At 34.5% G+C, this 26,980-nt stretch overlaps 1 protein-coding gene across 3 annotated transcripts in view; it reads right to left on the reverse strand.

Moving 5' to 3' along the window:
• Nucleotides 1–26,980, reverse strand: part of PLXDC2 (plexin domain containing 2) — a 414,916-nt gene that overhangs the window by 127,580 nt on the left and 260,356 nt on the right. For all 3 annotated transcript variants that reach the window (XM_036842292.1, XM_036842291.1, XM_036842293.1), the window contains 2 exons: nucleotides 22,139–22,261; nucleotides 9,415–9,533 (listed from right to left, as the gene is read on the reverse strand). In XM_036842292.1, coding sequence (XP_036698187.1) covers nucleotides 9,415–9,533; nucleotides 22,139–22,261 — 242 coding nt within the window. The remainder of the gene's footprint in view (nucleotides 1–9,414; nucleotides 9,534–22,138; nucleotides 22,262–26,980) is intronic.

Consider the following 26,980-nt stretch of genomic DNA (forward strand, 5'->3'; position numbering starts at 1 on the left):
CAGGCTTTCTCTTAGATTTCTTTCAAGAACATGTCTGCCTCTCTCCACCTGATACTGTCCTATCTTTTTCACTTTGCCTTCTTGGACTGTTATCTTTTTACCTCAAAACCTCAAAGGCGTGGGGTTGTTCGGCGTAAGGATGGTTCATCCACTCACTTACTGCAGCCAAGTAATTGGGCTGTGTGAGCTGTCTGTGAGCAAGGCAGGCCGGACTGCAGGTTCCCATGACAGTTTACAATGAGAGGCCGTTTGTTAGGCTGAATCAGGAGCACTGCTAAAACCACATTTAACACGAACTATTTTTTGACTAACATCAACAAAGCAATTGTGTGTATGTATATAAATAAACTATCTAGAATTAGAGCCAAAAGTGTGCAAGAAAGGATCTGTCATAGTGTCACAGTCCCCTAGTCTATAGAGGACTCTGTATTGGATAAGAAGTACCCAAGTCAGAGAAGCAGGGGCGAAGGATGATGCCCAAGTACAAAAACTCTGAAAACTCTGCTTATGGAAGCTATCCTTTATCCTATCTACAAATTTATATTCATCCTTAAAATGTCTCCTAAGTTAGTTCCTGGGGATGTCAGGAAGCCAATCTGAAATAATACAAACTCTGAACTACACAAGCTTTAAAAAAAAATGTAGTTCCTTATTTTCAAATGCCTATAATACTTGCCTTTTTATGATTAAAGCAAAGCTAAATTTTCACTCGGCATCTGTATGATTTGTAATGAATCATAAATTTCTAAGAATGAGTTTTACAATTAGATTCATTCCACAGGATAGATATAGAAAAGGAGCATTAACGCCAGCTAAAATATGCTTCCATTTCGGCTTACATAAGCATTTATAAATTTTTTTAAGGTGTTTTAATTTTCCTTCCATTTCACAAGACACAGATAAATTTGTTATTTAAGTAAGTATAATTTTTTTCTATAAATGATACAATAGGCAAATGAAGTATAGAGACAGAAAAGAGTTGGAATAACTAAACAAAATTAAAGTAGGAAATGATATTAGGAGTCAGTAAAGGTAGGGCAGAGCACGCTGGCCTTTGGAGGAAGATTCAAAGACAAAAGTTGGTCTCTTTTCCGTGCTGTGGTATCATTCTCCAGCACACAAGGGCCTGACACAATACCGAAAACGTGAACATCTGTCTCTAAAACAGTTAAGGGGATAACAGCATGCTGCTTGAGTCGCAGGGAATAGAATTTTATTTTTCTCTCTGTTCTGCCCTGCAAACCTTGCCAAAACATTCATTCGTTTCCATTATGGCCCGGCTATCTATCTAATAGGCAGCGCAGCATCTCAGCAAGGGTTTGATTGCAGAGTATGTGCTCCCAAGTATGAATCATATGCCTATCAGACGCAACTGGCGAAGAATTAGTCTAAACTCATTTTTGTTAACTCGCTAATCAGCAATGTGGTGTCTAATAGCTTAATATATATACCTTAAAAAAAACCCAAAGCTTAAAATTTTAACCATTCTTACCTTCACTTAACCCTTAAGTTCCTACCTTATCTCCCTTAAACGTCTGATCAGGCTTCTCCTTACTCAGTAGGACGTCCAGTTTTAAAAAGTCATGCTCAAAGCAACGCATAAAGCCCTGAGTATTAGTGCTTAGTTGTCTGAAAACTACATTTGAAATAGAAGGGCTTTCAGTTAAATTTGACATTATAAAAACATCCATTTGCTTTCCTGAATATCGTTAACATTTCGCACAATTATTTGAATCCCTTTCTAGCTTTTAGATTCCGAACTCTTTTCATATGCCAGGTATTGAGCAATGCACTTACTTGATGGCATGAAAGCAAAGGAGAGCCATAAGTTAAAGATATAATCTAACATTCCTCTTACCCCCATCTCCACAATCGTACCCCATAGAAAATCTGGAAGGAGACAACAGCATGAAGTTGATAAGTAAAAATAGCTCCCTCTTTTAATATAGGGACTGCCCAGTACTGAACTGACAAACTAGCGTAGGAGCATCATATAAAAGAATATAGTGAGGCAGGAGCCCCCTGAAGAAGCCTGTGCAACGTGGCTCAAGATAGTCAAAACCATAATGGGGACTTTATCTGGGACTATAGTTACATAAGGGAACTTGCCTAAACACGGCTGGGAAAAGGAACAGGATTAGGAAACTGCACCCTGGGTTTGTGGAGACATGGGGAAAGTACGAGGCCTTTTGCCTTAGGGATAAATTAGCTCTTTGGTCCTGGAATCCTCAGAGCAGGGACTGGATATGGCCTATATGGGCAGGAGCACCGTGTAGAACAAACCTCTCCACGTCACCTCAAAGCTTAAATGGAAGTGGGGCTTGGAGGGAGAAAACGTACCCAGGAAGATCAAATACCTTGTCCAAGGACAACATAACCCGCTAAGGGCAGGGCCAGCATTAGAACAAGCTTTCTGTTTCTACAATTATTTCTTCTAGATTATTGATCTTGCTTCCTTGCTACTTTATTTATTTTCACTCACAACATTATAAAGGAAGAACGGGTTCAATTTGTCATTTTCTTACACTATGGGAAATAAAAGGAAATTAAAACATTGGGAGCTTTAATATGTGAGATAAAAAAAGTGCAAATGCAAATGAATTAGATCCTAAATAAAGCCACGTAGATACAACTTTATACTTTATGTACTTAAAATACAGGGAAATGCTAAGATATAAAATCATCTGTGTCTACATTTTTTTTGGAATTCTTTCTTTGTTTTTTTTTTTAATTTTATTGAAGTGTAGTTGATTCACAATGCCGTGCTAATCCCGCTGTACAGCAAAGTGATTCCGTTATACACACATATATTCTTTCTCACACTCCCCTCCATCACAGCCTATCACAGGACACTGAATATAGCTCCCTGCGCCACACAGTAGGATCTTGTTGTTTATCCATTCTATATATAACAGTTTACATCTGCTAATCCCAAACTCCCAATCTTTCCCTCCCCCACACACCCTCCCCCTTGGCAACCACAAGTCTGTTCTCTCTGTCTGAGAGTCTGTTTCTGATTTGTTGATAAGTTCATTTGTGTCATATTTTAGATTCCACATATAAGTGATATCATATGGTATTTGTCTTTCTCTGTCTGACTTACTTCACTTAGTATGATAATCTCTAGTTGCATCCATGTTGCTGCAAATGACATTATTTCATTCTTTTTTATGGCTGAGTAGTATTCCATTGTATACATGTACCACTTCTTCTTTATCTATTCATCTGTCGATGGACATTTAGGTTGCTTTCATGTCTTGGCTATTGTAAATAGTGCTGCAATAAACATAAGGGTGCATGTATCTTTTCGAATTATAGTTTTGTTTGGATATATGTCCAGGAGTGGGATTGCTGGATCATATGGCAACTCTATTTTTAGTTTTTTGAGGAACTTCCATATTGTTCTCCATAGTGGCTGCACCACATGAATTGTTTTTTTAATTCAACATTCCCCACACCTTCCTGGGTGGTGGTAATAGATGTTCCATGAAAAATGCATTCCCAGGTCAAAAAAAGTTTGATCAGCTCTGGGTTAAATGAAGTTAATTTACCTTTGCGGCTGTTCTTCTCAGAGCCTTTCATTGCTAATAGGCATTGGGAAAAGCACATTCTGGGAAACGTTCAATTTAGAAAACACACAATTTGAGAGACATTTACTTAATTTATTAAAGAGCCATTTTGCTTTCCTTTCCTCTGCAGAGACATGTTCTCAGTTATGGAATTATTTCTTGAGAGTTTATAATTAGCATTTCATGTCATCTGGGTTTTCTCAATCTTATACATTTGTTAAATAAATTTTATTTAAATTTTATATATATATATATTATATATAGTTTCTTGGATGCATATATATTATTTTAACACATGTTAAACATTCTCACATATACAGCAATAGCCATAAAGGCAAAACACTTCATATCTAAATGTCAATTGTTTCACTGTTCAGTTCTTTTTAGCTTTCTCTTACTCCCTTGCTCAGCAAGTGTTCATCTTTTAATGCTTTCAGGATGATTACCATGAATGAAGGGTCATTACAGTTTAAACAAGAGAAATAGTCTTCAAATAAATTTTAAAAATGCATTTAGGGTGCCAGTTAAACTTACAACCAATTGGCAATGGTGATTTATTAACTATGCGTTCTTCCACAGAAACAGTAAATGTTACACCAAGGAACATTAGGATTAAATACTTAAATGATAGAAGTAATTAAAAAGTAATTTTACTTAATAAACAATAAAGTTCCTCTATACAGACCTCCTCTAAAATTTGCTGCTGAAGGAGATAGTAAGGTATTCAACCAAGAAAATGGATAAAGTGGGCTGACTCTCAGGTGGGATATGTATTCTCTATGAGTTCCCCTGTGGCCATGTAGAAGGATTACGTGACTTTTTAATTGTATTGTCTCAAACTGATGACCACTCTGTACCTCCCATGAACTGGTGAAAAAAATTAATCAAATTTCCAATAGACACAACATGAATCACATCCTTCCTGAGTCTGTATCTAAAGTAACAATAAATTCAAAATATAATAGGAGAAGAGAGATGAAACAAGTCAGAGGAAATGCAGCTTCTAATATATGATAGTATACTAGGATAGGCAACATCAAGACATATAAGAAATATGATTTCAAATCTCTAATGTGTTTGGAATCATATCTTTTTTGTGAACAGGTAGTTTCCTTGTTACATTATCAAGAGACCAAGAATTTCAGGTCTATATTGTAATCAAGCAAACAATCATCACTATTCAATGGTAACTTAAAATAATATAAAGAATCTGGTTTCTAGGATGACAGCTAGTTATTTTTATTAACAGAATAGGAAACGGGAATTTGATTTTTCCAAATTCCATTTATCTAAGAAAGGACATATGTTTTTACTATTATTTTTACTTATGCACAACTTCTTTTCATTTTTAAAAAAAATTAATAAAATAAGACAAGTGCTGTGGAAAGGCAAACCATTCTTACCTGTGCTCTCGAGTGGCTGAGTTACACTACAACAATGACTAACCAGGAAAGACTGTCAGGGATATCAAAGTGAATAAAGCAGTACAGCCATTTCTTGAAAAGGAAGCTTGTAGGGAGGCACTATGACACAGTGGTTGGGCCTATGGGCTCTGGAGTCATATTCCCTTGGATGAATCTTTGTTTCATAATTTTGGGAAAGTTACTTAACCTCTCTGGGTGTTTTGGGTTCCTTCTCTGTAAATGATAAAAGTGACAACCTCTTAGTTTTTGTGAGAATAATATGAGACAAATTTTAAGCATGTCGGTCACTGCCTAGCATATATGAACAGCTCAATAAACGTTAGATTTTACAAATTTGGAGGTTGTTTTTAAAAATGAATGGGACTTCTGGTTATGGCAGACAAACTTGTATAAGACCATTTCTACTACTGAGACCAAGCAGGAAAGATAAAAAACATATGAAAAGCATCTGTTGAAGGCATCAGGTGGCTGTCAAAGAACAAGGACCTGAAAAACCAAGATTCCAAAGAAAGGAAATCACAGAGGTGAAACCAACACTGCTTTCCCTTCAAGGCATTTGACAATTAATGAGCCAGATTTAGAGACAGAAAATCTGAACAGAACTTCAGGCAGTCTCATGGAGTTGTGGAAAACACAGAGTTCAGGACCACTAAGGCAAAAGGTCCATAGTAATTACCCAGGCGTTATGTGGAGATTCCTGAAGGACTACATTCTAAGAGTTAGGGCTAACCAGAAATATACCAGTTTTTATAAGGGCCGGTGCTCAACTGTGAATGAGCTTAGTCCTGCTCAGTAGTAAGTAATCTGTTCCCTCCTAACTGCCTAACAAAAAAGTAAACCCTTCCTTGAAGAAGAAAATATCATCCACAACCTCAAAGCATCTCTTTACTATTTTGTAAACAATGCCCACCACTGGATCAAAAATTACCTAACATGCAAGGAGACATGACTAGTGAATGAAAATCTACAGAAAAAGAAACAAAGTAAAAAAGAGATGATAGAAACAGACCCACAGGAAATCTAGATATTAGAGTTAGCTATAAACTTTAAAAGAACTGTTATTAATATATTTAAGAATATAGATGACAAGATGGTTAATTTCATTAGGTAATTAAATCTATGCAAAAGAAACAAATGGATACCCTGAAATTGAAAAAATGTATTAAAGTGAATGGTTGATGATTTGAGAGGAAACTTTTGAAAAAAATATGTTTTTTGTGTTTTGACTTCCATCCTAAGTAAACTGTATCTTTGAAATTAACTAAAATAAACAGCTGTGTAGCAATAAGGGCCTATAACTTAAAACATAATTTCAAATCTTTGGTTGAATAATACAGAGCTATAATCTTGGGAGAGGTTACTTAATTATTTAAAGGAATCTGTCTCCCCACTACTTCTCCCACCAGTATGGTTAAGAGAACACTGTGACTTTGTGGAGGATCATTAAATACTTTGAACAAATCTGTATTTACTCTGATTTCAAACAGCAGTAGTAACTGCCCTATCTCAATCTCATTAAGATTGTTATAAGTACAAATGTATTTTCTAATTTATTGATCATTATTTATCACAGTCTGCACTGTGAAAAATTATGTGGTTGGAGACATGACTACATATGGAACATGACAGAATTGGAGGTCATCTGAGTGGTTAGTATGGGCAGTTGGCACATTAAGAGTTACTAAGAGAAACATAATTAACTACTGGAATAAATCATTTGAGGGTAATAAAAGTGAAATTTGTGTCAAAAATGTATTCAATGAAATACTAATTTTACTCCATGTTGAGTAAAATTATTAGTAGTTTCTGAATAAATCAGAATTTTTCTTCTCACTCATGTAAAATATAATAAAATAAAACAAAGCTGGCATTAATCAGTTAAAAGCAACTAATTAGAGTAAGAACGGCACTTACCTTCCAACCTATAACTTTGCTTCGGTATATTTAATCTGAACAGGAATACAAAATTATACTCCTTGTATTCTTAGGTTCTTACAATTTCATTAGCTCTATAGCTTAATTAGGAATACTTCTCCTGACTTTATGGGACTGTAATTGTGTAATATATGGGAGTCATATAAAAAGATTATTAAACACCAAACATTAACAAATATTTATTGGAAAAAAACAAATGAGAAATAGATTTGTGACTTGTTTTACATAATCTCCTTGGGAAAGAAAAAAATGTTGAGGTATCTTGGGGTCACCAAATTAAGGTTTTTTGTTCTGGATTTGTCCTTAACTAGCTCTGTAAACTCAAGCATGTCATTTAACCTTTCTGATTGTCTGCTTAGCTATAAAATAAAGATAAATTGTGTATGATCTAACTCCATAATTAAGCCACACACATTTATTAAACACCTTTTATGTGCCAGTGCCTTTGTGAAAGGCTAAGAATATTAAGAATATAAGATACTGTTGAAGAATTGAAAACTATAATGTATGTTAAAGCACATTGTCAAGGATAATACATTATGTAAAGAACACGATTTTATGCTATTTAAATTATAAATATTTTTCTAGAAAGGCCAGGAGCACCTAGCTCTCACCTCAAATGCATGGGGATCCTTATTGTGGCAAATTTTACAAATAGAAATTTGCCTCAGCAAAATAAAATACATGACAGTTATCAGGAAGCAAAGAGGTAGAATAGGAAATAAGTAACTGTTTTTTAACCAAGACAGAGAAAGGACAGCAAGGCAAATAATAAAGTAGTCATTTCTTTAGAACTCTAAATTCAGAAGGACTGATAGTCTGGAAATATTAAGGAAGTGTTAAAATTGCCTGTCAGCTTAATATTCCCATGACAAAACAGGAAAACCATAATGGAAAATTTCTCTTTGATTAAATAAAGAAAAGAAAAGGACATTTTAAAAACACCAACCTCACTACAAAGAGAGAATAGGAAAAATAAACTGTTGCTCTGCAATGTGAGACACTCATTGAGAACAGTATAAACAAAGATGACAATTTTGATAATAAAGACTAGAGAGAGAGACCACAATAAGAACACAAACCTCTGTTTTGACAAAGCCTACAATTAGTGAGATTTTAGATTCTAGACTTACTGACTCTGCCTCTTTCCAGAAATTTTACCACTGTTGGTTAAAATGTTGAAAATAATATTCCATAACATCATTCTGCAGTCCCAGCAATACACTAGATTACAATGAAAACTAGAATGAGTCCCTTTGAGCAACATTGTCTCAGCTTCCAGGGAGTGTGATATAAGGATATGGTGGGCTATGATACCAAAACATAGCTCTGGATAAGGAAGCACCAAGCAGAACGGATCTTACATTATATTCTGTGTATACTATTGCCCCAAGTAAATGATTAATTCCACACAGAAGAATTCTTCAAAAGAGTGGAAACATTTAACATGGTTATGAGATTTCCAAAAGTTGGCCTGTTGAGTTGAAATACAACCATCCCTCACTTTATAGAAAAGATAGATTTCAGAAGACGTGACCTAAGTGAATCCTTTTTAAATTGTCAGCATCTTTTTAATAGCCAGGGATTCATTTCCCAAGGGAAAAATAACCCTTCAATTGAAAATAAGATGTTGAGTCTGTATTATTATAAATACCCATTAATCCATGGGTTAATAATGCCCCTTATCAATTCACATTGTGACTATTGACTGCCTAAAACATCACATCTGATATATTATTCTTATATTCTTTATTTTCTTCCCCCAAAGTTTAGGTTGTCTAATAGACCTTAATTACACTGTCAATAGAGTTTTAAACCAAACATGCTATTATTCTAATTTAGACGTTCTGTAAATTAAAGGCTACAATTTAGTCAATTTCCATTCCCTGTCAATTTGGTAAAATGAAACAAACTAAGTTTAAATTTCTTTATTCTTTCTGTCACTTTGATCTCTAATTAATCTTTCCTATCAGGTGGCAATAAACATTTGCCAAAGGGATTGTGGACTCAGCTGTCGTGAATACTTTCAGTATTGGGTCATTGAGCCACACAAGACTTCATGTCTATTAACACTTTTGAAATTATAGCCAAAAAATGTCAAAGAAGTTGACAAGGCAAAAACAAATAAATAGTATAAATATAAGTAATCAGATTTAGATGAAAATCCTTCCAAATTGGAAATATTTTTTCTTAGAGATATTTCATTATACTACCACAAGAATATAATTATTTAATAATTTTATGAAATTAATGGGTCAGAATGCCAAGGTATCAGAATGCAAAATAAAACAAAACCCAAAGAATTAACAATTAGTGCTACTCAGTAGATTTTAAAAATTTTATTTTTTTCAATAAAGCAAAAGAAACCAAGAGGTGAGAAAATGATCTGAGGTTCATGACTGTAAAATGTCCTTTTCTTGACACTTGGAGGAAAAGATAGAGAGGTCAAGGTCAATAGGGAAGGAAATTATCAATACATTACTTACTTCCTTATATCCGAAGATGATGCGTCCATCCATGAGGAGGGTTGCTTGGAATGTGAAGCTTCCCAGGTTGTAATTATCCTGGAGATGCACGTGGTCCCACTGGACAACAAGCGCTGTGCCTAGAAACCCCATTGGAACAAAAGAAATGCAGTGAGAAAAATGTATCAATCAATTCTGGTGGGAATCTTCACAAATCATGGATCTAACCTTCACATCTAGTAGCTGTGCTACTTGAATTTTACATAGTTAACTGGATTTCTGTTACTGAAATAGCATTTGGGATATTTTTTAAAGAATTGAGTATTCTCTAAATATTTGGTAAAATCTAACCTTATACTGAGGTTAATATTGAGCCCAGTATGGGGGAATTTTGCCTTAGGAAGTCCATTAATGTTAATGGGTACTGTCTGCTTAAATTTCCATGAGCCACTTTCAAAATGCAACCCAAGTGGCTGGAATGAACTTCAAATACATTTGACAAATGCTGAGAGAGAAAGGAACACATTCAGGGAAGCTAGAATCAGACTTGAAAATGTCTATTTCATACTTAGAATTATACTCTTCCATGCTAAAGAAATTTCTTTAACACTCATGGGAATTTTCTTCTTTAATTCACAATGTCTGCATTTCTTTGTTGTACTGCTTCTAAAAGGTTGCAAGGTAGCTTAAAGGGCCTCAGGCTAACATTTCTGAAGCCCCTTTAAGTACAATGGGATGAATCTTCAGTGCTATATATCATATTCTGATGAGTCAATCTGCCAGTGTTTATTATAAAAGTATTAACATGAAATAGTAATTGAAACACAGTTTAATAGCCACCAATGAGAATTTATATTTTGTTTTGTTTTTTTTCATCAGTGTTTCTCTTTTAGGTCTTATTTATATTTATTTATTTATTTTACTGGGGTACATATAGTTGTTTTACAACATTGTGTTAGTTTCTACTGTACAGCAAAGTGGAGTTCCCTTTGCTATACAGCAGGTTCTCATTAGTTATCTATTTTATATGTATTAGTTAGTGTATATGTCAATCCCAATCTCCCAACTCATCCCACCACCCCTCTTTCCCCCCTTGGTGTCCATACGTTTGTTCTCTACATCTGTATCTCTATTTCTGCCTTGCAAACAGGTTCATCTGTACCATTTTTCTAGATTCCACATATATGCGTTAATATACGATACTTGTTTTCTCTTTCTGACTTACTTCACTCTGTATGACAGTCTTTAGGTCCGTCCATGTCTCTATAAATGACCCAATTTTGTTCCTTTTTATGGCTGAGTAATATTCCATTGTATATATGTACCACAACTTCTTTATCCATTCGTCTGTCGATGGGCATTTAGGTTGCTTCCATGACCTGGCTATTGTAAATAGTGCTGCAATGAACATCGGAGTTCATGTGTCTTTTTGACTTATGGTTTTCTCAGGGTATATGCCCAGTAGTGGGATTGCTGGGTCATATGGTAATTCTATTTTTAGTTTTTTAAGGAACCTCCATACTGTTCTCCATAGTGGCTGTATTAATTTACATTCCCACCAACAGTGCAAAAGGGTTCTCTTTTCTCCACACCCTCTCCAGCATTTATTGTTTGTAGATTTTTTGATGATGGCCATTCTGACTGGTATGAGATGATACCTCACTGCAGTTTTGATTTGCATTTCTCTAATAATTAGTGATGTTGAGCATCTTTTCATGTGTTTGTTGGCCATCTGTATATCTTCTTTGAAGAAATGTCTATTCAGGTCTTCCGCCCATTTTTTGATTGGGTTGTTTGTTTTTTTAATATTGTTCTGCATGAGCTGTTTGTATATTTTGGAGATTAATCCTTTGTCTGTTGATTCGTTTGCAATTATTTTCTCCCATTCTGAGAGTTGTCTTTTCATCTTGTTTATGGTTTGCTTTGCTGTGCGGAAGCTTTGAAGTTTCATTAGGTCCCATTTGTTTATTTTTGTTTTTATTTCCTACTCTTGAAGGCAGGTCAAAAAAGATCTTGCTGTGATTTATGTCAGAGTGTTCTTCCTATGTTTTCCTCTAAGAGTTTTATAGTTTACAGTCTTACATTTAGGTCTTTAATCCATTTTGAGTTTATTTTTGTTTATTGTGTTAGGGAGTGTTCTAATTTCATTAACTGACACTGTTTATTCTTTTTTATTTTTTTAAGAAAACAAATGAGCAGCTAAGACGTTTGCTTAGCTCTAAGTATTGGATTTTCTAATCTTTTAAAAAATCTTGTTGCCAAAAAATGATGTACAGAAATGAAACTCACAGAACTAAGGCAGCATAACTTATCTCCCAGGTCAGTAAGTATATGATTAAAAAGAAAAAAAAATCAATATTGCATGACAGAGCTTTTGGGCTAGTGAAGATGTGGAGATGCTAGGGGAGTAGAGTGCCCAGAGAGGGCCTGGACGCTCCATACCCTTTCCCACGTACTTTGCCCTATACACTTCTTCTGTCTGACTTCCTGAGTTCATTCCTGTACCAGGTGATTGAAGTAGACCAGAACACTGTCATTACTGTGTTTTTGAGTATAACTTAATGCTGAGATCTTTTGACCAAGATGGCAGCATAGGAGGCTCCTGACTTCCCCTCTTCCCATGGATACACTGAATGTACAGCTACACAAGGAGCAATTTCCTTTGAGAGAAATCCAAAATTAGCTGAGTGACTGCTATACATGAGGCGACTGAGAAAATACCCATAATGAAACTGCACACATCTAGGTGCTTACTGTGATCCTCTGGAGCCCAGAAGAGCCAGTGGGTACTTCCCCTACCTTGTTCCTTTGGCTCAGTCCAAGGATAAAACCAAGTCACCAGCATCTCTCTGGAAGGAGCTTGCACACATGTCTGGCGCCCAGCTTTTGTGGCTGCCACCTGAGGACAGGCCCCCAGGTCATCTTGCTCTGAGAGACAATGGGGTTTGCATTCATGAGTCCCACAGGACGGCAGCACACAAAGAAGCAATTGTTAATAGGCACACCTTTGAGCACATGCATCACTTGCATTGGCTATCCCCTCAAGGCTCAGTACAGAGGGAGCAGACAAAATACCTGTCTCCCAGTTTATCCCTGAAGAGGATTTGACTGCATACTTTTCCAGTATGTTGTTGCCTGAGGGACTGCCAACAAATCTAGGTGCTGACTGCGATCTTCCCCTTTGGGAAACTGATGGCTCTTGGCGCACCCTAAACTACTGGATGTCACTGAGAACAAAGATGATGCCTTGAACAATCACAAAGGTTTGAAAGGCAACCAGGAGCTTGAGCCAAGCTGATTGATGAAGTTCATGTCGTACAGAAAACCACTCTGACAAGACTGGAAGAGGTAGCTATTTATCTGATATACAAAAACTAACAGTGAGTAAAGAAAAATGAAGAAACAGGGGATATGTTCCAAACAAAAAACAAGATAAATCTCTAGAAACTGATCTTAATGAAACAGAAGTAAGTGATTTACCCAAAATGAGTTCAAAATAACAGTCATAAATATGCTCACTGGACTTCCCTGGCGGTCCAGTGGTGAAGATTCTGCGCTTCCATTGCAGGGGGCACAGGTTTGATCCCTGGTTGGGGGACCAAGATCCCATATGCCACACAATGCAGCCAAAAAACAAAAAAAAGATGCTCATTGAGGTCAGGAGAGCAATGCAGGAACAAAGTGAGAATTCCAACAAAGAGACAGAAAATATAAAATGTACTAAATAGAAATCATAGTACCGAAGAATACAATAACTGACTGGAAGTTTTAATAGAGGGGTTTAACAACAGACTATATCAAGTAAAAGAAAAGATCAATGCCTTTGAAAACATATCAGCAGAACTGATCCAATTAGAGGAGCAGAGAGAGGAAAAAAAAGAATGAAAAAGAGTGAAGATAGCTTAAGGGACATATGGGACACCATCAAGTAGACCAATATTCACATTATAGGGATTTCAGAATGAGAAGAGAGAGAGAAAGGGGCAGAAGTATTATTCAAATAGGACTTCCCAGGTGGCGCAGTGGTTAAGAATCTGTCTGCCAATGCAGGGGACATGGGTTCGAGCCCTGGTCTGGGAAGATCCCACATGCCGCAGAGCAACTAAGCCCGTGCACCACAACTACTGAGCCTGTGTTCTAGAGCCTGCAAACCACAACTACTGAGCCCACGTGCCTAGAGCCCATGCTCTGCAACAAGAGAAGCCACCTCAATGAGAAGCCCGTGCACCACAACGAAGATTAGCCCCGCTCGCTACAACTAGAGAAAGCGTGCGGCAATAAAGACCCAACGCAGCCAAAAATAAATAAATAAATAAAAAATAAAAAGATTATTTGAAGAACTAATGGCTGAAAACTTCCTTAACCTGGGGAAAAAAAACAGACATCCAGATCCAGAAAGCTCAAAAATACCAAAAAAAGATGAATCATAAGGGATTTACACTGAAACACATTATAATCAAATTATCAGAAGTTAACAACAAGGGAAGAATCTTAAAAGCAAGAAGAGAAAAGAAATTTGTTACCTACAAGGGAAATTTTAACGACGGTTAGTAGATTTTTCTGCAGAAACCTTGCAGGCAAGAGAGAGTGGGGTGAGGTATTCGAAGTGCTGAAAGAAAAAACCTGCTAACCAAGAGTACTTTATTAAGAAAAGTTGTTCTTCAGAATTAAAAGAGAGATAAAGAAATTTCCAGACAAACAAAAGCTGAAAAAGTTCTTTACCACTAGACCAGACTTATAAGAAATGTTAAAGGGAGTTCTTCAAGCTAAAATGAAAGAATGCTAGTAAGTAACAAGAATTATATATATAAAAAAAAAACTCACCAGTAAAGGTAAATATATAGTTAAATTCAGAATACTCTCCACTACAGAAAATCAAATCACAAAGGAGAGTGAGAGAAAGAAAGGAACAAAGGAATTACAAAACAGCCAGAAAACAACTACCAAAATGGCAATAGTAAACCATACCTATCATTAGTTACTTTAAATGTAGATGGACTAAATTCTCCAATCAAAAGACACAGACTGGGTTAAGAGTTTAAGAAACAGACTTAACTATATGCTGCCCACAGACACTCACTTCAGTTTTAAGAACACACATAGATTAAAAGTAAAGGTATGGAAAAAGATGTTCCATGCAAATGGAAACCAAAAGAAAACAGAGGTAGGTATACTTATGCCAGAAAAGTAGACTTTTAAGCCAAAACTTGTAACAAGAGACAAAGAAGGTCATTATTTAATAATAAAGAGGTCAATTCATCAAGAGGATATTAACAATTGTAAATGTTTATAAATATTTATGCATCCAATCATAATACCTAAATATATAAAGCAAATATTAACAGATCTAAAGGCAGAAAGAGACAGCAATACAATAAAAATAGGGAACTTCATATCTCACTTTCAACAATGGATAGATCATTCAGACAGAAAATCAATAAGGAAACATTGGACTTAAACTACATATTAGAGCAGGTGAACCTTACAGAAATACATAGAACATTTCATCAAACAGCAGCAGAATGCACATTTTACTGAAGTGCACATAAGACATTCTCCAGGATAGATAATTTTTTTAGGCCACAAGACAAGTCTTAACAATTTTAAGAGACCTGAATTCATATCAGGCATCTTTTCTGACCAAAATGGTATAAAACTACAAATTAACAGCAGAAGGGAAACTGGAAAATTCACAAATACATGGAGATTAAAAAATATCCTCCTGAACAACCAGTGGGCCAAAGAAGAAATCAAAAGGGAAATCTAAAAATATCTTGAGATAAATGAAAATGGAAACAAAACATAAAACTTAAGGGATTCAGCAGAGGCAATTCTAAGAGGAAATTTATAGAGATAAATGCCTACATGAAGAAAAAAGAAAGATCTCAAAAAACAACCTAACTTTACAAATCAAGGAACTAAAAAAGAAGAACAAACCAAGCCCAAAGTTAGCAGAAGAAGGAAATATCAAAGATCAGAATGGAAATAAAAGAAATGGAGACTAAAAAGATCCATTAGATAGATATCACTAGAATGATAGAAAAGATCAGTGAAACTAAGAGCTTTCTTAAGATAAAAAATTTGACAAAACTTTAGCTAGACTAAGAAAAAAAGAGAAAGTATAAATAAAATCAGAAATGAAAGAGGAGACACAACAACTGATAACACAGAAAACAAAGGATCATAAGAAACTGTTGTACTATGAATAATCATATGCCAACAAATTGGGCAACCTAGAAGATATGGCTAAATTCCTAGAAACATACCATCAATCAAGATTGAATCACAAAGAAACAGAAAATCTGAACAGACCAATTACAAGTAAGGAGATAGAATCAGTAATTATAAAAGTTCTGACAAAGAAAAATCCAGGACCAGATGGCTTCACTGGGGAACTTTACCAGACATTTAAAGAAGAATTAATACCAATTCTTATCAAAGTCTTCCAAAACAGAGAAGAGAGAACACTTCCAAACTCATTTTTCAAGGCCAGCATTACCTTGATACCAAAGCCAAATGAGGACACTACAAGAAAAGAAACTTACAGACCAATATCGCCAATGAACATAGATCAAAAATACTCAACAAAATCTTAGCAAACCATATTCAACAGTACATTAAAAAGATCATATACCATGATCAAGCTGGATTTATTCCTGAGATGCAAGGATGTTCAACATACACAAATCAACCAATGTGATATGCCACATTAACAAAATGAAGGATAAAAATCATATGATGATCTCAATAGATGCAGAAAAAGCATCTGACAAAATTCAACGTCCTCTCATGATAAAAACTCTTAACAAATCAGGTATAGATAGAATGCATCTCAACAAAATAAAGTCCATATATGACAAGCCCATAGCTAACATCATACTTAAGGCTAACAAGATACTAAGCAGAAAGTTTTTCCTCTAAGATCAGGAAAAAGACAAGGACACCCACTCTCACCATTTTTATTCAACATAATACTGGAAATCCTAGCCAGAGCAATTAGACAAGGAAAAGAAATAAAAGGCATACAAATTGGAAAGGAAGAAGTAAAACTGTCACTATTTACAGATGCCTGTATTGTATATAGAAAACCCTAAAGACTCCAACAAAAAACTGTTAGAACTAATAAATGAATTCAGTAAGGTTGCGGGATACAAAATCAATATACAGAAATGTGTTGTGTTTCTATGTGCTAATAACAGACTACCAGAAAGGGAAATTAAGAAAAAAATCCCATTTACAATTGCATCAAGAAAATACCTAGGAATAAATTTAACCAAAGGGGTGAAAGTCCTGTATACTGAAAACTGTAAGACAATGATGAAAGAAACTGAAGAAGGCACAAATAAATGGAACGATATTTCATGTTCCTAGACTGGAAGAATTAATATTGTTAAAATTTCGATGCTACCCAAAACAATCTACAGATTCAATGCAATCCCTATCAAAATTCCAATAGCATTTTTCACAGAAATGAAAAAAATCCTAAAATTTGTATGGAACCACAAAAGACTCCAAATAGCCAAGCAATCTTGAGAAAGAAGAACAAAGCTGGAGGCATTATACGTTCTGATTTCAAAGTATATTACAAAGCTATAATAATCAAAACAGTATGGTTTTGGGATTAAGAAATAAAGACACATAGATCAATGGAACAGAGTACAGATCCCAGAAATAAATCCATGCTTATATGGTCAATTCATTTTCAATAATGGAGCCAAGAATATACAATGCGGAAGAACTGTTTCTCAACAAACTGGATAACTGTGCTGGGAAAACTGGATAGCCACATGCAAAAGAATATACCATACACAAAAATCAACTCAAAATTGATTAAAGACTTGAATGTTATACCTGAAATGTAAAACTCCTAGAAGAAAACATAGAGGGTAAGCTCCTTGACATAGGTCTTGGGAATGATATTTTGTATTTTGTATTTAACACCAAAAGCAAATGCAACAAAAGCAAAAATAAACAAGTTGGACTACATCAAACTAAAAATATTCTGCACGGCAAAAGAAACCATCAACAAAATGAAAAGGCAGCCTACGGAATAGGAGAAAATATTTGCAAACCATGTACCTAATAAGGGATTATATCCAAAATAAATAAGGAACTCACACAACTCAGTAGCAAGAAAACAAATAACCCAATTAAAATATGGGCAAAGAACCTAAACAGTCATTTTTCCAAATAAGACATATAAATGGCCAAGAGGTTCATGAAAATGTGCTCGGCATCACTAATCATCAGAGAAATACAAATCAAAAGCACGAGACATCACCTCACACATGTTAAGATGCCTATTATCAAAAAGACAAGAGATAACAAATCCTGGAAAGGATGTAGAGGAAACAGAACACTTATAGTCTGTTGGTGGAAACGTAACTGGAACAGACACTGTGCAAAACAGTATGGAATTTCCTCAAGAAATTAAAAATAGAAAACTACCATATGATCCAGGAATCCCACTACTGGGTGTATACCAAAGGAAACAAAATGACTGCCTTAGAGAGATATCTATACTCTCTTGTTCACTGCAGCATTATTTAAAGTAGCCAAAGTATGAAAACAACTTAAGTGTTCATCTATGGATGAACAGATAAAGAATATGTGGTATATATACACAATGGAATATTACTCAGCCTCAAAAAGAATGAAATCCTGCCTTTGTGACAACATGGATGTATCTGGAGGGCATTAAGCTAAGTGAAATAAGCCAAATAGAGAAAGAGAAAAACTTCATGGTATCACATACATGTGAAATCTAAAGACAAAACAAAACAAAGACAGTCGACCTCAAAGAAACAGATTTTAGAATGTCGGCTGCCAGGGACTAGGGTCTGGGGGAAATAGAGAGATGCTGACAAAAGGATACCAGCTTTCATTTATACAATGAATAAGGTCTGAGGATCTAATGCATAACACGGTGACTACAGTTTCTAACACTGTACAATATAATTGAAATTTACTGAGAATAAACTTAAGTGTTCCCACCCGAAAAGAAAAAAGGTACATATGTGAGGTGATGAAAATATTAATTAACTTGAGGGAGGAAATTCTTTTGCAATGTATATATATATATCAAATGATCACGTTATTCACTTTAAATATAGAAATCTATTTCCTTGAGGTAAAACTTTAGAAGTAAAAAAAACTTTTTTTTTTTTACTTTTACCTTGGTACTTTTAGTTATAAGCAGCACCCGAGACATACCCCTGTTGTAAGTGAAAACCCAGGTCTCTTCCTTCCACGGGCATCTCTGTATCTATACTACCATTTTTCTAAAAACTGGAAAAGGCAAGAGGACAATAATAGCCAGGAAACTTCCCATAATCGTAGAAGTAAAAGGGTTTTCTGATCATGAAATTCCTCCTAACAAACACTTCTTTTCCTTCACATGTGTTCACAACTCTCAAGCTCTAGTCTCCTTCTTACTCACTAATTTCTATTAGACACTTTGACGGTGCAGAGGAAACACTGAAATGGAGGGCAGATGAGCTAGACTTATGTCCTGCCTCTAATACTTTGTGTGTGACCTTGGACACAATTAACCTGCTTGAACCTGTTTCTTCTACAACATGGGATGAATAATTCTTGCCTTCTAGGGATTTCTGCAATCAATCAAAAAATATATAGTTTCCTCAAATTCTTTGTGCACAAAGAGAGGTCTACCTAAATTGAGTAATTAAATGTTTTTAATGCAAATTCTGGTGACGATATTTTCAATACATTGTTAGTAGCAGACTTTTTAAAATAACACTAATTGTGCAAATATGTTTTATATTATGTAGTAGCACAGCTCCCCCAGCATTTAATTTAAATGGTTCTACTAGTAAGATTAGTTGAGTGTAAATGTTATCATTACATTTTAAAATTAACTATATGTCTCTATCTTGTTTTATCGAATAATCAATATATCAAATTTTACCTTTTATTACAAGTTGCTGAATCTAAAACTTTATGGTCTGCAGGTTAGTGAGAGTGGCTTTTAGAGATACGATCTTGTATTTCTCTAAGCAGCCCCTTACTCACATATTGCTTCCTAGGTAGTACCTAATATAGGAAGCAATTAGGTAAGTGAACCAAAAAGACACTTTCTTTGGTCATCAGCTATGATGTAGGAGAATAATCTGCCACGAGCAAACCTTGGAATTCACCAAAGAGCTGGTTTAGTGTGGTGCATCTCTTGGCTTATGACTGACAATCCTACACTGTTTCTCTGATGATGGGCACAAAATCTAGTGGTAAAGTTCCTCCTGGCAGAGCTGAAGTTGTAATTTAAGCTCATATAACAGACCACATGAGCCGCTGTACCTTCCTATGTGCTTAATGGAACTGAGCAGTTGGAACTTAGTATCCCTAGGGTGATCAAACTGTCTAATCAGTAATGGATGCCAATTTCTTAATCTCCAAAATAAAAACAGGCAAGTAGGTTGATCTAGGGGCATTTAAGGTCACTATTAACTCCAAATTTTCTGATTCTGTGCTTGATTAGGCTTCTGATCACTGTAAGACTTATGCTTTCTAATTTGCTATTTATGAGCCACCAAATTATTTTTCTAATAAAAGGTTTAGTTTTACAACTTCTCTAGTTTTTGTGCATTAATATTCTGTGACTCAGACTTCTAGGCTGGCTATAATATTTAGAAGCGTCGTCTGATTTTTAAAATCTAGTGCTTTAATACTTAGAAATATTATCTTAGAAGAAATGTTCTAAACTGCTGTCTCCTCTAGAGAAGTTTTTGCTTTCCTAAAATGTTGAGTTTCCCATCCTTAAGCATTCCTTCAATGATCCTAACCAATCAAAGTTGGAAATATTTCAGTAAGTTGCTATGGTATAAAAGGACTTTGTGAAGATCCTTACAATACTGAAAAGTGCTTCAATCATTTAATAAAACACAGGCAATTACTAGCTTTTATTATTATATTGTAAGAATGTAATATTCCCATTGGTTATCACACAGAAGATATTTCAATAAAGTAAAATACAGTAATTCTTGAGTATTTGTACTTTCACAACTCCCAGAATTAAAAATCATCTTACATACCTAATTTTTTCATGTATTCATTCATTGAATAATAAATTATTGAGGACCGACTGTGTATTGAGTTCTTGTGCCAGGTATTGAAGAGAAAATAATTTCTTATAAATAGTCAAAGTCCTTGTTTTTAAAGAATTTAGAATCCAGTTGAAGTGGCATACATTAATTTTTTAAAATCATTTAAATAAAAGTAAAATTTAAATATTGAGCTACCTAGGCACATGGGTGTGTGAGAGAGCATATGGGGAAAGAGACTTAATATGCTTTATGATTTTGATGCTAACAGTCTAAAAACTTGGTCATCAGAAGCTTGTGCCCATGAGTAAATGTTCCCAACATCACCTAGTAAGTGACAAAGCTTGGAAAATACTCAACTTTCTTATTTACTTAGGGTAGATTCATTCTGTCTAGTAGGTCATGGAATAAGCTTCAGATAAGTTGCTCACTGTAGCTCTGTCTAAAGTATACTAACAATCTATTTGTACATTTTTGGGCCTTAGTACCTCAATTTTTTTAAGTGGGAGGACAGAGTATAACAGTTCTTAAAATAATAGAAGGAAATAATTATTATGGCTAACATTTAGTATTACTTCATATTGGATCACACTTTGGTGTTATTCAAATTGTTTGAAATTCATTTCTCAAAGTGTACATCTAAGTGTGTTTAGTTTTCTTCCTCTTTTGCTATTTTGACCTGTAAAATGGCTTTATCACACTGGTCAGATCTCTTTCAGCAAAATGATGTCATTTTCTGAAAGCCATGGTCACGAGTAAGTCTATGCTATCCCATAGTAATTTTCTTCCTTGCTTATTAAGGCAAGACAAGAGAAGAAATAACTCTGTTCAGGCCACATGCTTTCATTATTTTAAAAGATAAAATTGTCATTTGGGCAAATAAATACTATTTTTGTATTACAAAGAGAACAGAAATTTCTATCTTTAAGTTTCCAAAACAAACTCTTCTTTTCCTATAATTTCGTCTTCTACTAAAGTTACAGCTTTCAATAAGATGTAGACATGAAAATTCATTTATGTCTTTAGGACCTTACATTTCTTACTTAGATTTGAATGGTACTTAGTGACATATTCTAGGTCTTTTCTGACTATTTTATATGTCCCCCCAAAAAATAGTAGGGATAGATTGTTGTCAGTATACTCTATTTCATATTTCAAAGTCAGGAAAACTTTTTTCTTAAGTGATTTTAATTACCCACAATCCTAGATTTTTAAAAGGTGTGTTCATCTTATGGTACACATTATTCAAAAGTTTTGGAAATTAGTATCAATATATTATGCCACTTGCCTCTATCTGAAGATCAAAACTAACAAATTATCCTTACTTTGTTTTTTTTAATAGGAGGGACGTATTGCAAATAGCATCAAATAAATGTATTTGCTTTGTTCGAGGCGTCGTTTACAGCAACTCATTTATTATAGTGCCCAATACATGTTAATAAACATTTGTTGAATGAACAGATGAATGAATGAATAAACGAGTGACATTTAACCACGTACTTTACTCCACATATTAGCAGTATTAACAGCTGCAGTGTAACATTTGTCATCTTGGGGCATTTGAATCAAGCAGTTTAAAATTCCAGTCTACCCCCCAAAACCCAAGGTTACTAAAATATTAATATGAATCTGATGATCAATGTTTATAAGTATACATTTAGTAAAAAAATAGGCTAACCAATACATACCATTATCAAAATATCTGACCGTTGAATTTCTGGATACACTGGGATCAAAATTTGCCATTAAAGGTGCGATGTACTGTGTGGCTGTTAGCATTCGATGTACAACTTCTCCAGTGTATATGAAACCTATAATTAGAAAAATAATAAATATGTTAAGAAAAAGCCCAGAAAATTTTAATTAAAATATCCCAACTCACCTTCAGTCACATTTCGAAAATAAAATATCATGGTAGCTAAAAAAAAGAAACATAATTAATGTCTTAATGTCTGATCAGCAATAGTTGAGTCTGGATTAAGTGACAAATTCCCATATGATTTGGTAGCACCTTGCAGACTGGTAAATCAGAAATCTATAGCATGTACAGCTTTAATTGCAGGAAAGTGACTATTACCTGGAAGGGCTGAAGAGGCTAGTATAGTACTATAAGTAATTCAAACATTAAATTTGCCTTTAGTAATCCCTTGTTATTTTAACACTAGTCAAACAGGCAAGTCCAGTTTACAAATGAATGTATTTTCATGATGTTGAATTGCTTTTCTTAATCTCAGTTTAGGACATTTTAGAAATCACATATATGTATCTTTAATACTAAAATGCAGAAAATGTTTTGGACCATCTTTTCAAAGTTGAAAGGAGGCTAAACACTCATGGAAAAACTTCACATTTCTCAGATTGCTCAAGTAGCACTGTATCAAGGAGGTAAAGACTATATGTTTTCAGATAAGATGGTAAAACATTGATAATGCACAAATGCCTCTCTGCTTAGAGAGTTATCAATGCCAGCCTATTCTAGCTGTTGGATAACGAGAGGGAATTTACTATGGAGAACTTCCTCTTGAATTAACTTTCAATACCTCTCACATTACAACCCTACCCACTTTCAATTATTCACACTGGGTTTATTTACTTTGTGGATTAACCATGACAAATTGTTAATCCTATACTGGCTTCTTGCCTCCAAGGTCTTTAGCTGCCTAAAAGGAGAGTCAGCTCAGGGAATACCAACTAATTTTTCATATTAATCTAGGAAGTACACAATTAAGAACATAAAAAATGCACACGTACACACATACATTATTACAAAATAAAATCCAAAGCAAGTTATTTGTGACAAAGCAATTGTAATGTTTAGGCAATCATAAGTTAACTACATATCTGGGGTTACTATAGATCATTTTCCTATTTCCATAAGAATTAATTTAAAAAGCGGGATTTTTTTTAAAACCACAAAATTATGTAGAATTTAAACTTCTAAAAGTGTAAAACTTTTATCTCACTTCATGGTCTGAATAAAGCTTTCATTGGCATATCATGGCCTTTATTGTTTCAAATTCTCAACTGTAATTTCTAGGTAAGTTATTGAAATCAATTTCTGTCTTTCCAGCAATGTCGTCTTTCCTTTGACTTCCTTTTTATTTTTCATCAAAGACATAATTGAATCATAGATATTCACCTTTAAAAAAGATACTTAACTGGTAAAATCTTTAGCATGTTTTAATCATCAATTACTCTTTGTTTCTCATTTGCCAAAAAATATCTTTCAAAATAAATTCCCTATGTCTTGAGCAGAACTTTGTATATTTGCAATTTCACGTAGCTCAAGTGTACTAAAAGATATTATGATTGGGTGGAATAGTCGTTGCTGTTATTTGATTTCCATGTAGATTTTCAGAGCCATGCTCTCCATGTTCAAAGTCCAACATCACATCCTTAAAATTATAAAGATGAAGAGTGACTATTTTTCAGGGCCTATGATTTACTTTTTTTCTCCTATCCTCACCAGCATGCTTTTATATTCACCATGAATTTCACCATTAAAATGGATACAAAAATTCTATAAATATGATCTTTTAAGGAAAAAATTGAATTATACTCTGAAAGTGTTCTTTCAGGGACAGTAGCTCAGGATAGTTACTCCCTTACTTTAAATTCTCCATGTATTAATAAGAGAAACTGATTTATTTAAAGAATAAAGAGGGCAGTAGTTCAAGGCAGTAAGATAATTTTAAATCAATACAAAATTCATTCACCAAAACAACTCTGTAGGAAATTGCAGTAGCAATTCCTAGAAAAACAGAATTGAAAAATGCAGAGCCATAAATGATTTCAGATACTTAATTCTATTGTATATAACTCGGTCTTTCAGATCATGAGAATCATTATCTGCTGCTTCCTCTCATCAGGAAAAAGTTTTCTAGAACTACAATTTCCCAAATTTTAAAGGTGAAGTCTCAAATTATTCCCAAAGAACTAAGTAAAATGATGGAAGAATTTGCTAATGTGTAAAAGTTATAATTACAACTCTTGATTCTTCTATTATTATAACATTAATATAAATTATAAGTACTAGTCCTATGAGTATTATAGCTGCTACAACTACTACTAACAAGAAAGAGTCTGCCACTACTATTAATCTGCTACCACTATTACTACTACCACCACCAAGACTAATGTGAAAAACAATCCAAGGATACAAAAACTCCACTACTCCACAAAATGAGTTTAATTTTGCTAATTCAGAGAATACATCTTGTTTACTTAGCCACATGAAACCCGATTCCTTCATTATCTTAGGTTAGTTCTTAGGGACTATGAAGTAAAATGCTTGATTGTAGTGATGGGCTCTACTGAGTTCTCCTTACATTCCTAGGTTTTAAAAATATCATTTCAGCAGTGATTAATTGAGTGGAGAGAAACCTTACAGGCCTGCTGAGAGCAGGGAGGGAAGTGTAATCAGATGTTGAATAAGAACCAGCTATGCAAAGTAAAGAGTCCTTTAATGGAATAAATCTTTTCCACATCTTCAAAGGCATTCATAGCTACCAATACCCCGTTTAGACATTTGTCTCTTTTCTTTAGTTGTCTTGGGCATGTCCACTTGTACAGAAAAAATATTTCATTTTTCAATTTAGGCAACATATATTTACTGTTTTTTTCAAACTTGGTTGTAGCCATTTGAAGAGCTAATCACAAAATGTCTCTTTTACTCACTATGTGCTTCTAATTTAAATAGCACTCATCTACCTAGTCATAAGATTTGTAGAAAAGTGGTTATTACCCAGGTAATTTGGAACCCAGAAAGACACCTCCACTTAAAAGATCCAAATAAGAGAAGCAAATGCATTTTATTTTTTGAATTTCAAGTGATAGCTACACACTGCATTTCTCTTGCCTTCACGAGTAAACCTAAAGTCAAGTTGTGAGCTCAGCTGTAATTGACAGCTTTGCTCTTGCAGCTGAAGGATCTCCTTGGGCTGTTTCTGTAGATGGTCTCTAGTCACTTGAATAATCTAGTTTTAAATCTGTAAACCTCATCAAGTCATTTGAGGATTCTATCATTGTAAGTCCTGACATGAATAACCTTTACCCAATCATTATATATTTATTAACAACAATTATATATTTACTAACTACAAATATTATTGTGATAATTGTGAAATTAACCAATATCTATATACCACTTTACCAATTACATTATTTTCATATATTCTCTTCACTGTATCCTTATAATAACTTTGAAAGGAATTATATTATTATTATTATTATTTCTATTTATTAAGTGAAGCATGTAATGAGGCTGGGTAATTTGCTTAAAGCCACATGGCTAGAATTGGTCTTCTGATTCCAAATTTTATGACCTCTTCACAACATACTTTAGAATTCATTATGTGTCCAGAACTATATACTCTCCCTCACTGGATTTCATACTTAAACAAGGAGTTGGAGGAAGAAAAGACCTGTCCGCTCTGTGAAAGCTCCAATACCTCTACCTTGGAGCGGAGTGGCAGTCACCTTAAATCCTGCTACTTTTATTGTACTGCTTCAGCCTCTATTCTTTTAACTGCAAATTGTACAAATAGAGTTAAAATAGATTCCTCCATCAAAATCCACCAAATGACTCTCAAATTGGTAGGTGAATGACATATGATTAGGGAATATATTTGACGGTAAAATCAAATTATTTCCTAGCTGTGTGACATGAGTTCCTGACCTCTCTGTGGCTCAGTTCCCTAATCTGTTAAATGGAGGAGTAATATCTATATCATTGGGTTGTTATGATGGCTGAATGAGTTAATACATTAAAAACACTCAAAGATAATGTTTAAAACAAAAAATTTGCAGAAAAAAAAATCAATTAAATTCTATTATTTACCCCTTGAAGCCTTTTCTGCCTAATGCCTAATAGGTGACTAGACCTGCACTCGGATGTTTATATAACATCAAAATTGTGCTTCAGACTCAAATGATATGATACGTGTTTCTTTGCATTATTCCAGTTTGGGTTAAGGTGTACCACTGAACCTAACTACAAGACAACAGGTAATAAAGAAGCCTTAATGTCCAAAGTTCTACACTTATGTAGATATACGTTTCCTTACATTCTGATGGAATAGCACCTTGTAAAAATATCTACCTCCTATTGGTTGTAAATGGTTGTTTCATTTAATTGAAAGTGTCACAGTAATGAAGGAAGCATGAAAAGGCTATAATTGCCTATGAAACATTCTGTGAAACTTTAATGTGTAAAGAGCTACATAAAATATTCTACTTCATCATCTCTCAGTTGATATTTTTGACCCCAGAGGAAAGGTTGGATCTGATGGGTATGCCTGTAGGGCACTGAACACTTATATTTAAATGCTGCCTTTAGAGTACAAATGACAATGGTGTATGCAACCGCTGCCACCTTTATGGCATGTGTACCATGACCCCTACACATTAATCAAGTAGATCTGAAATTTATGGTCTTTTATCTGCGAAGATTTGGAGAGCAGATTCCTCACACTGATCCTTCCGTAACCTTATATATGACCTGTCCATCTCTATGCATGAAGAACTGAGTT

The sequence above is a fragment of the Balaenoptera musculus genome, chromosome 2 (assembly GCF_009873245.2).
Source record: "Balaenoptera musculus isolate JJ_BM4_2016_0621 chromosome 2, mBalMus1.pri.v3, whole genome shotgun sequence".
NCBI lineage: Eukaryota > Metazoa > Chordata > Mammalia > Artiodactyla > Balaenopteridae > Balaenoptera > Balaenoptera musculus.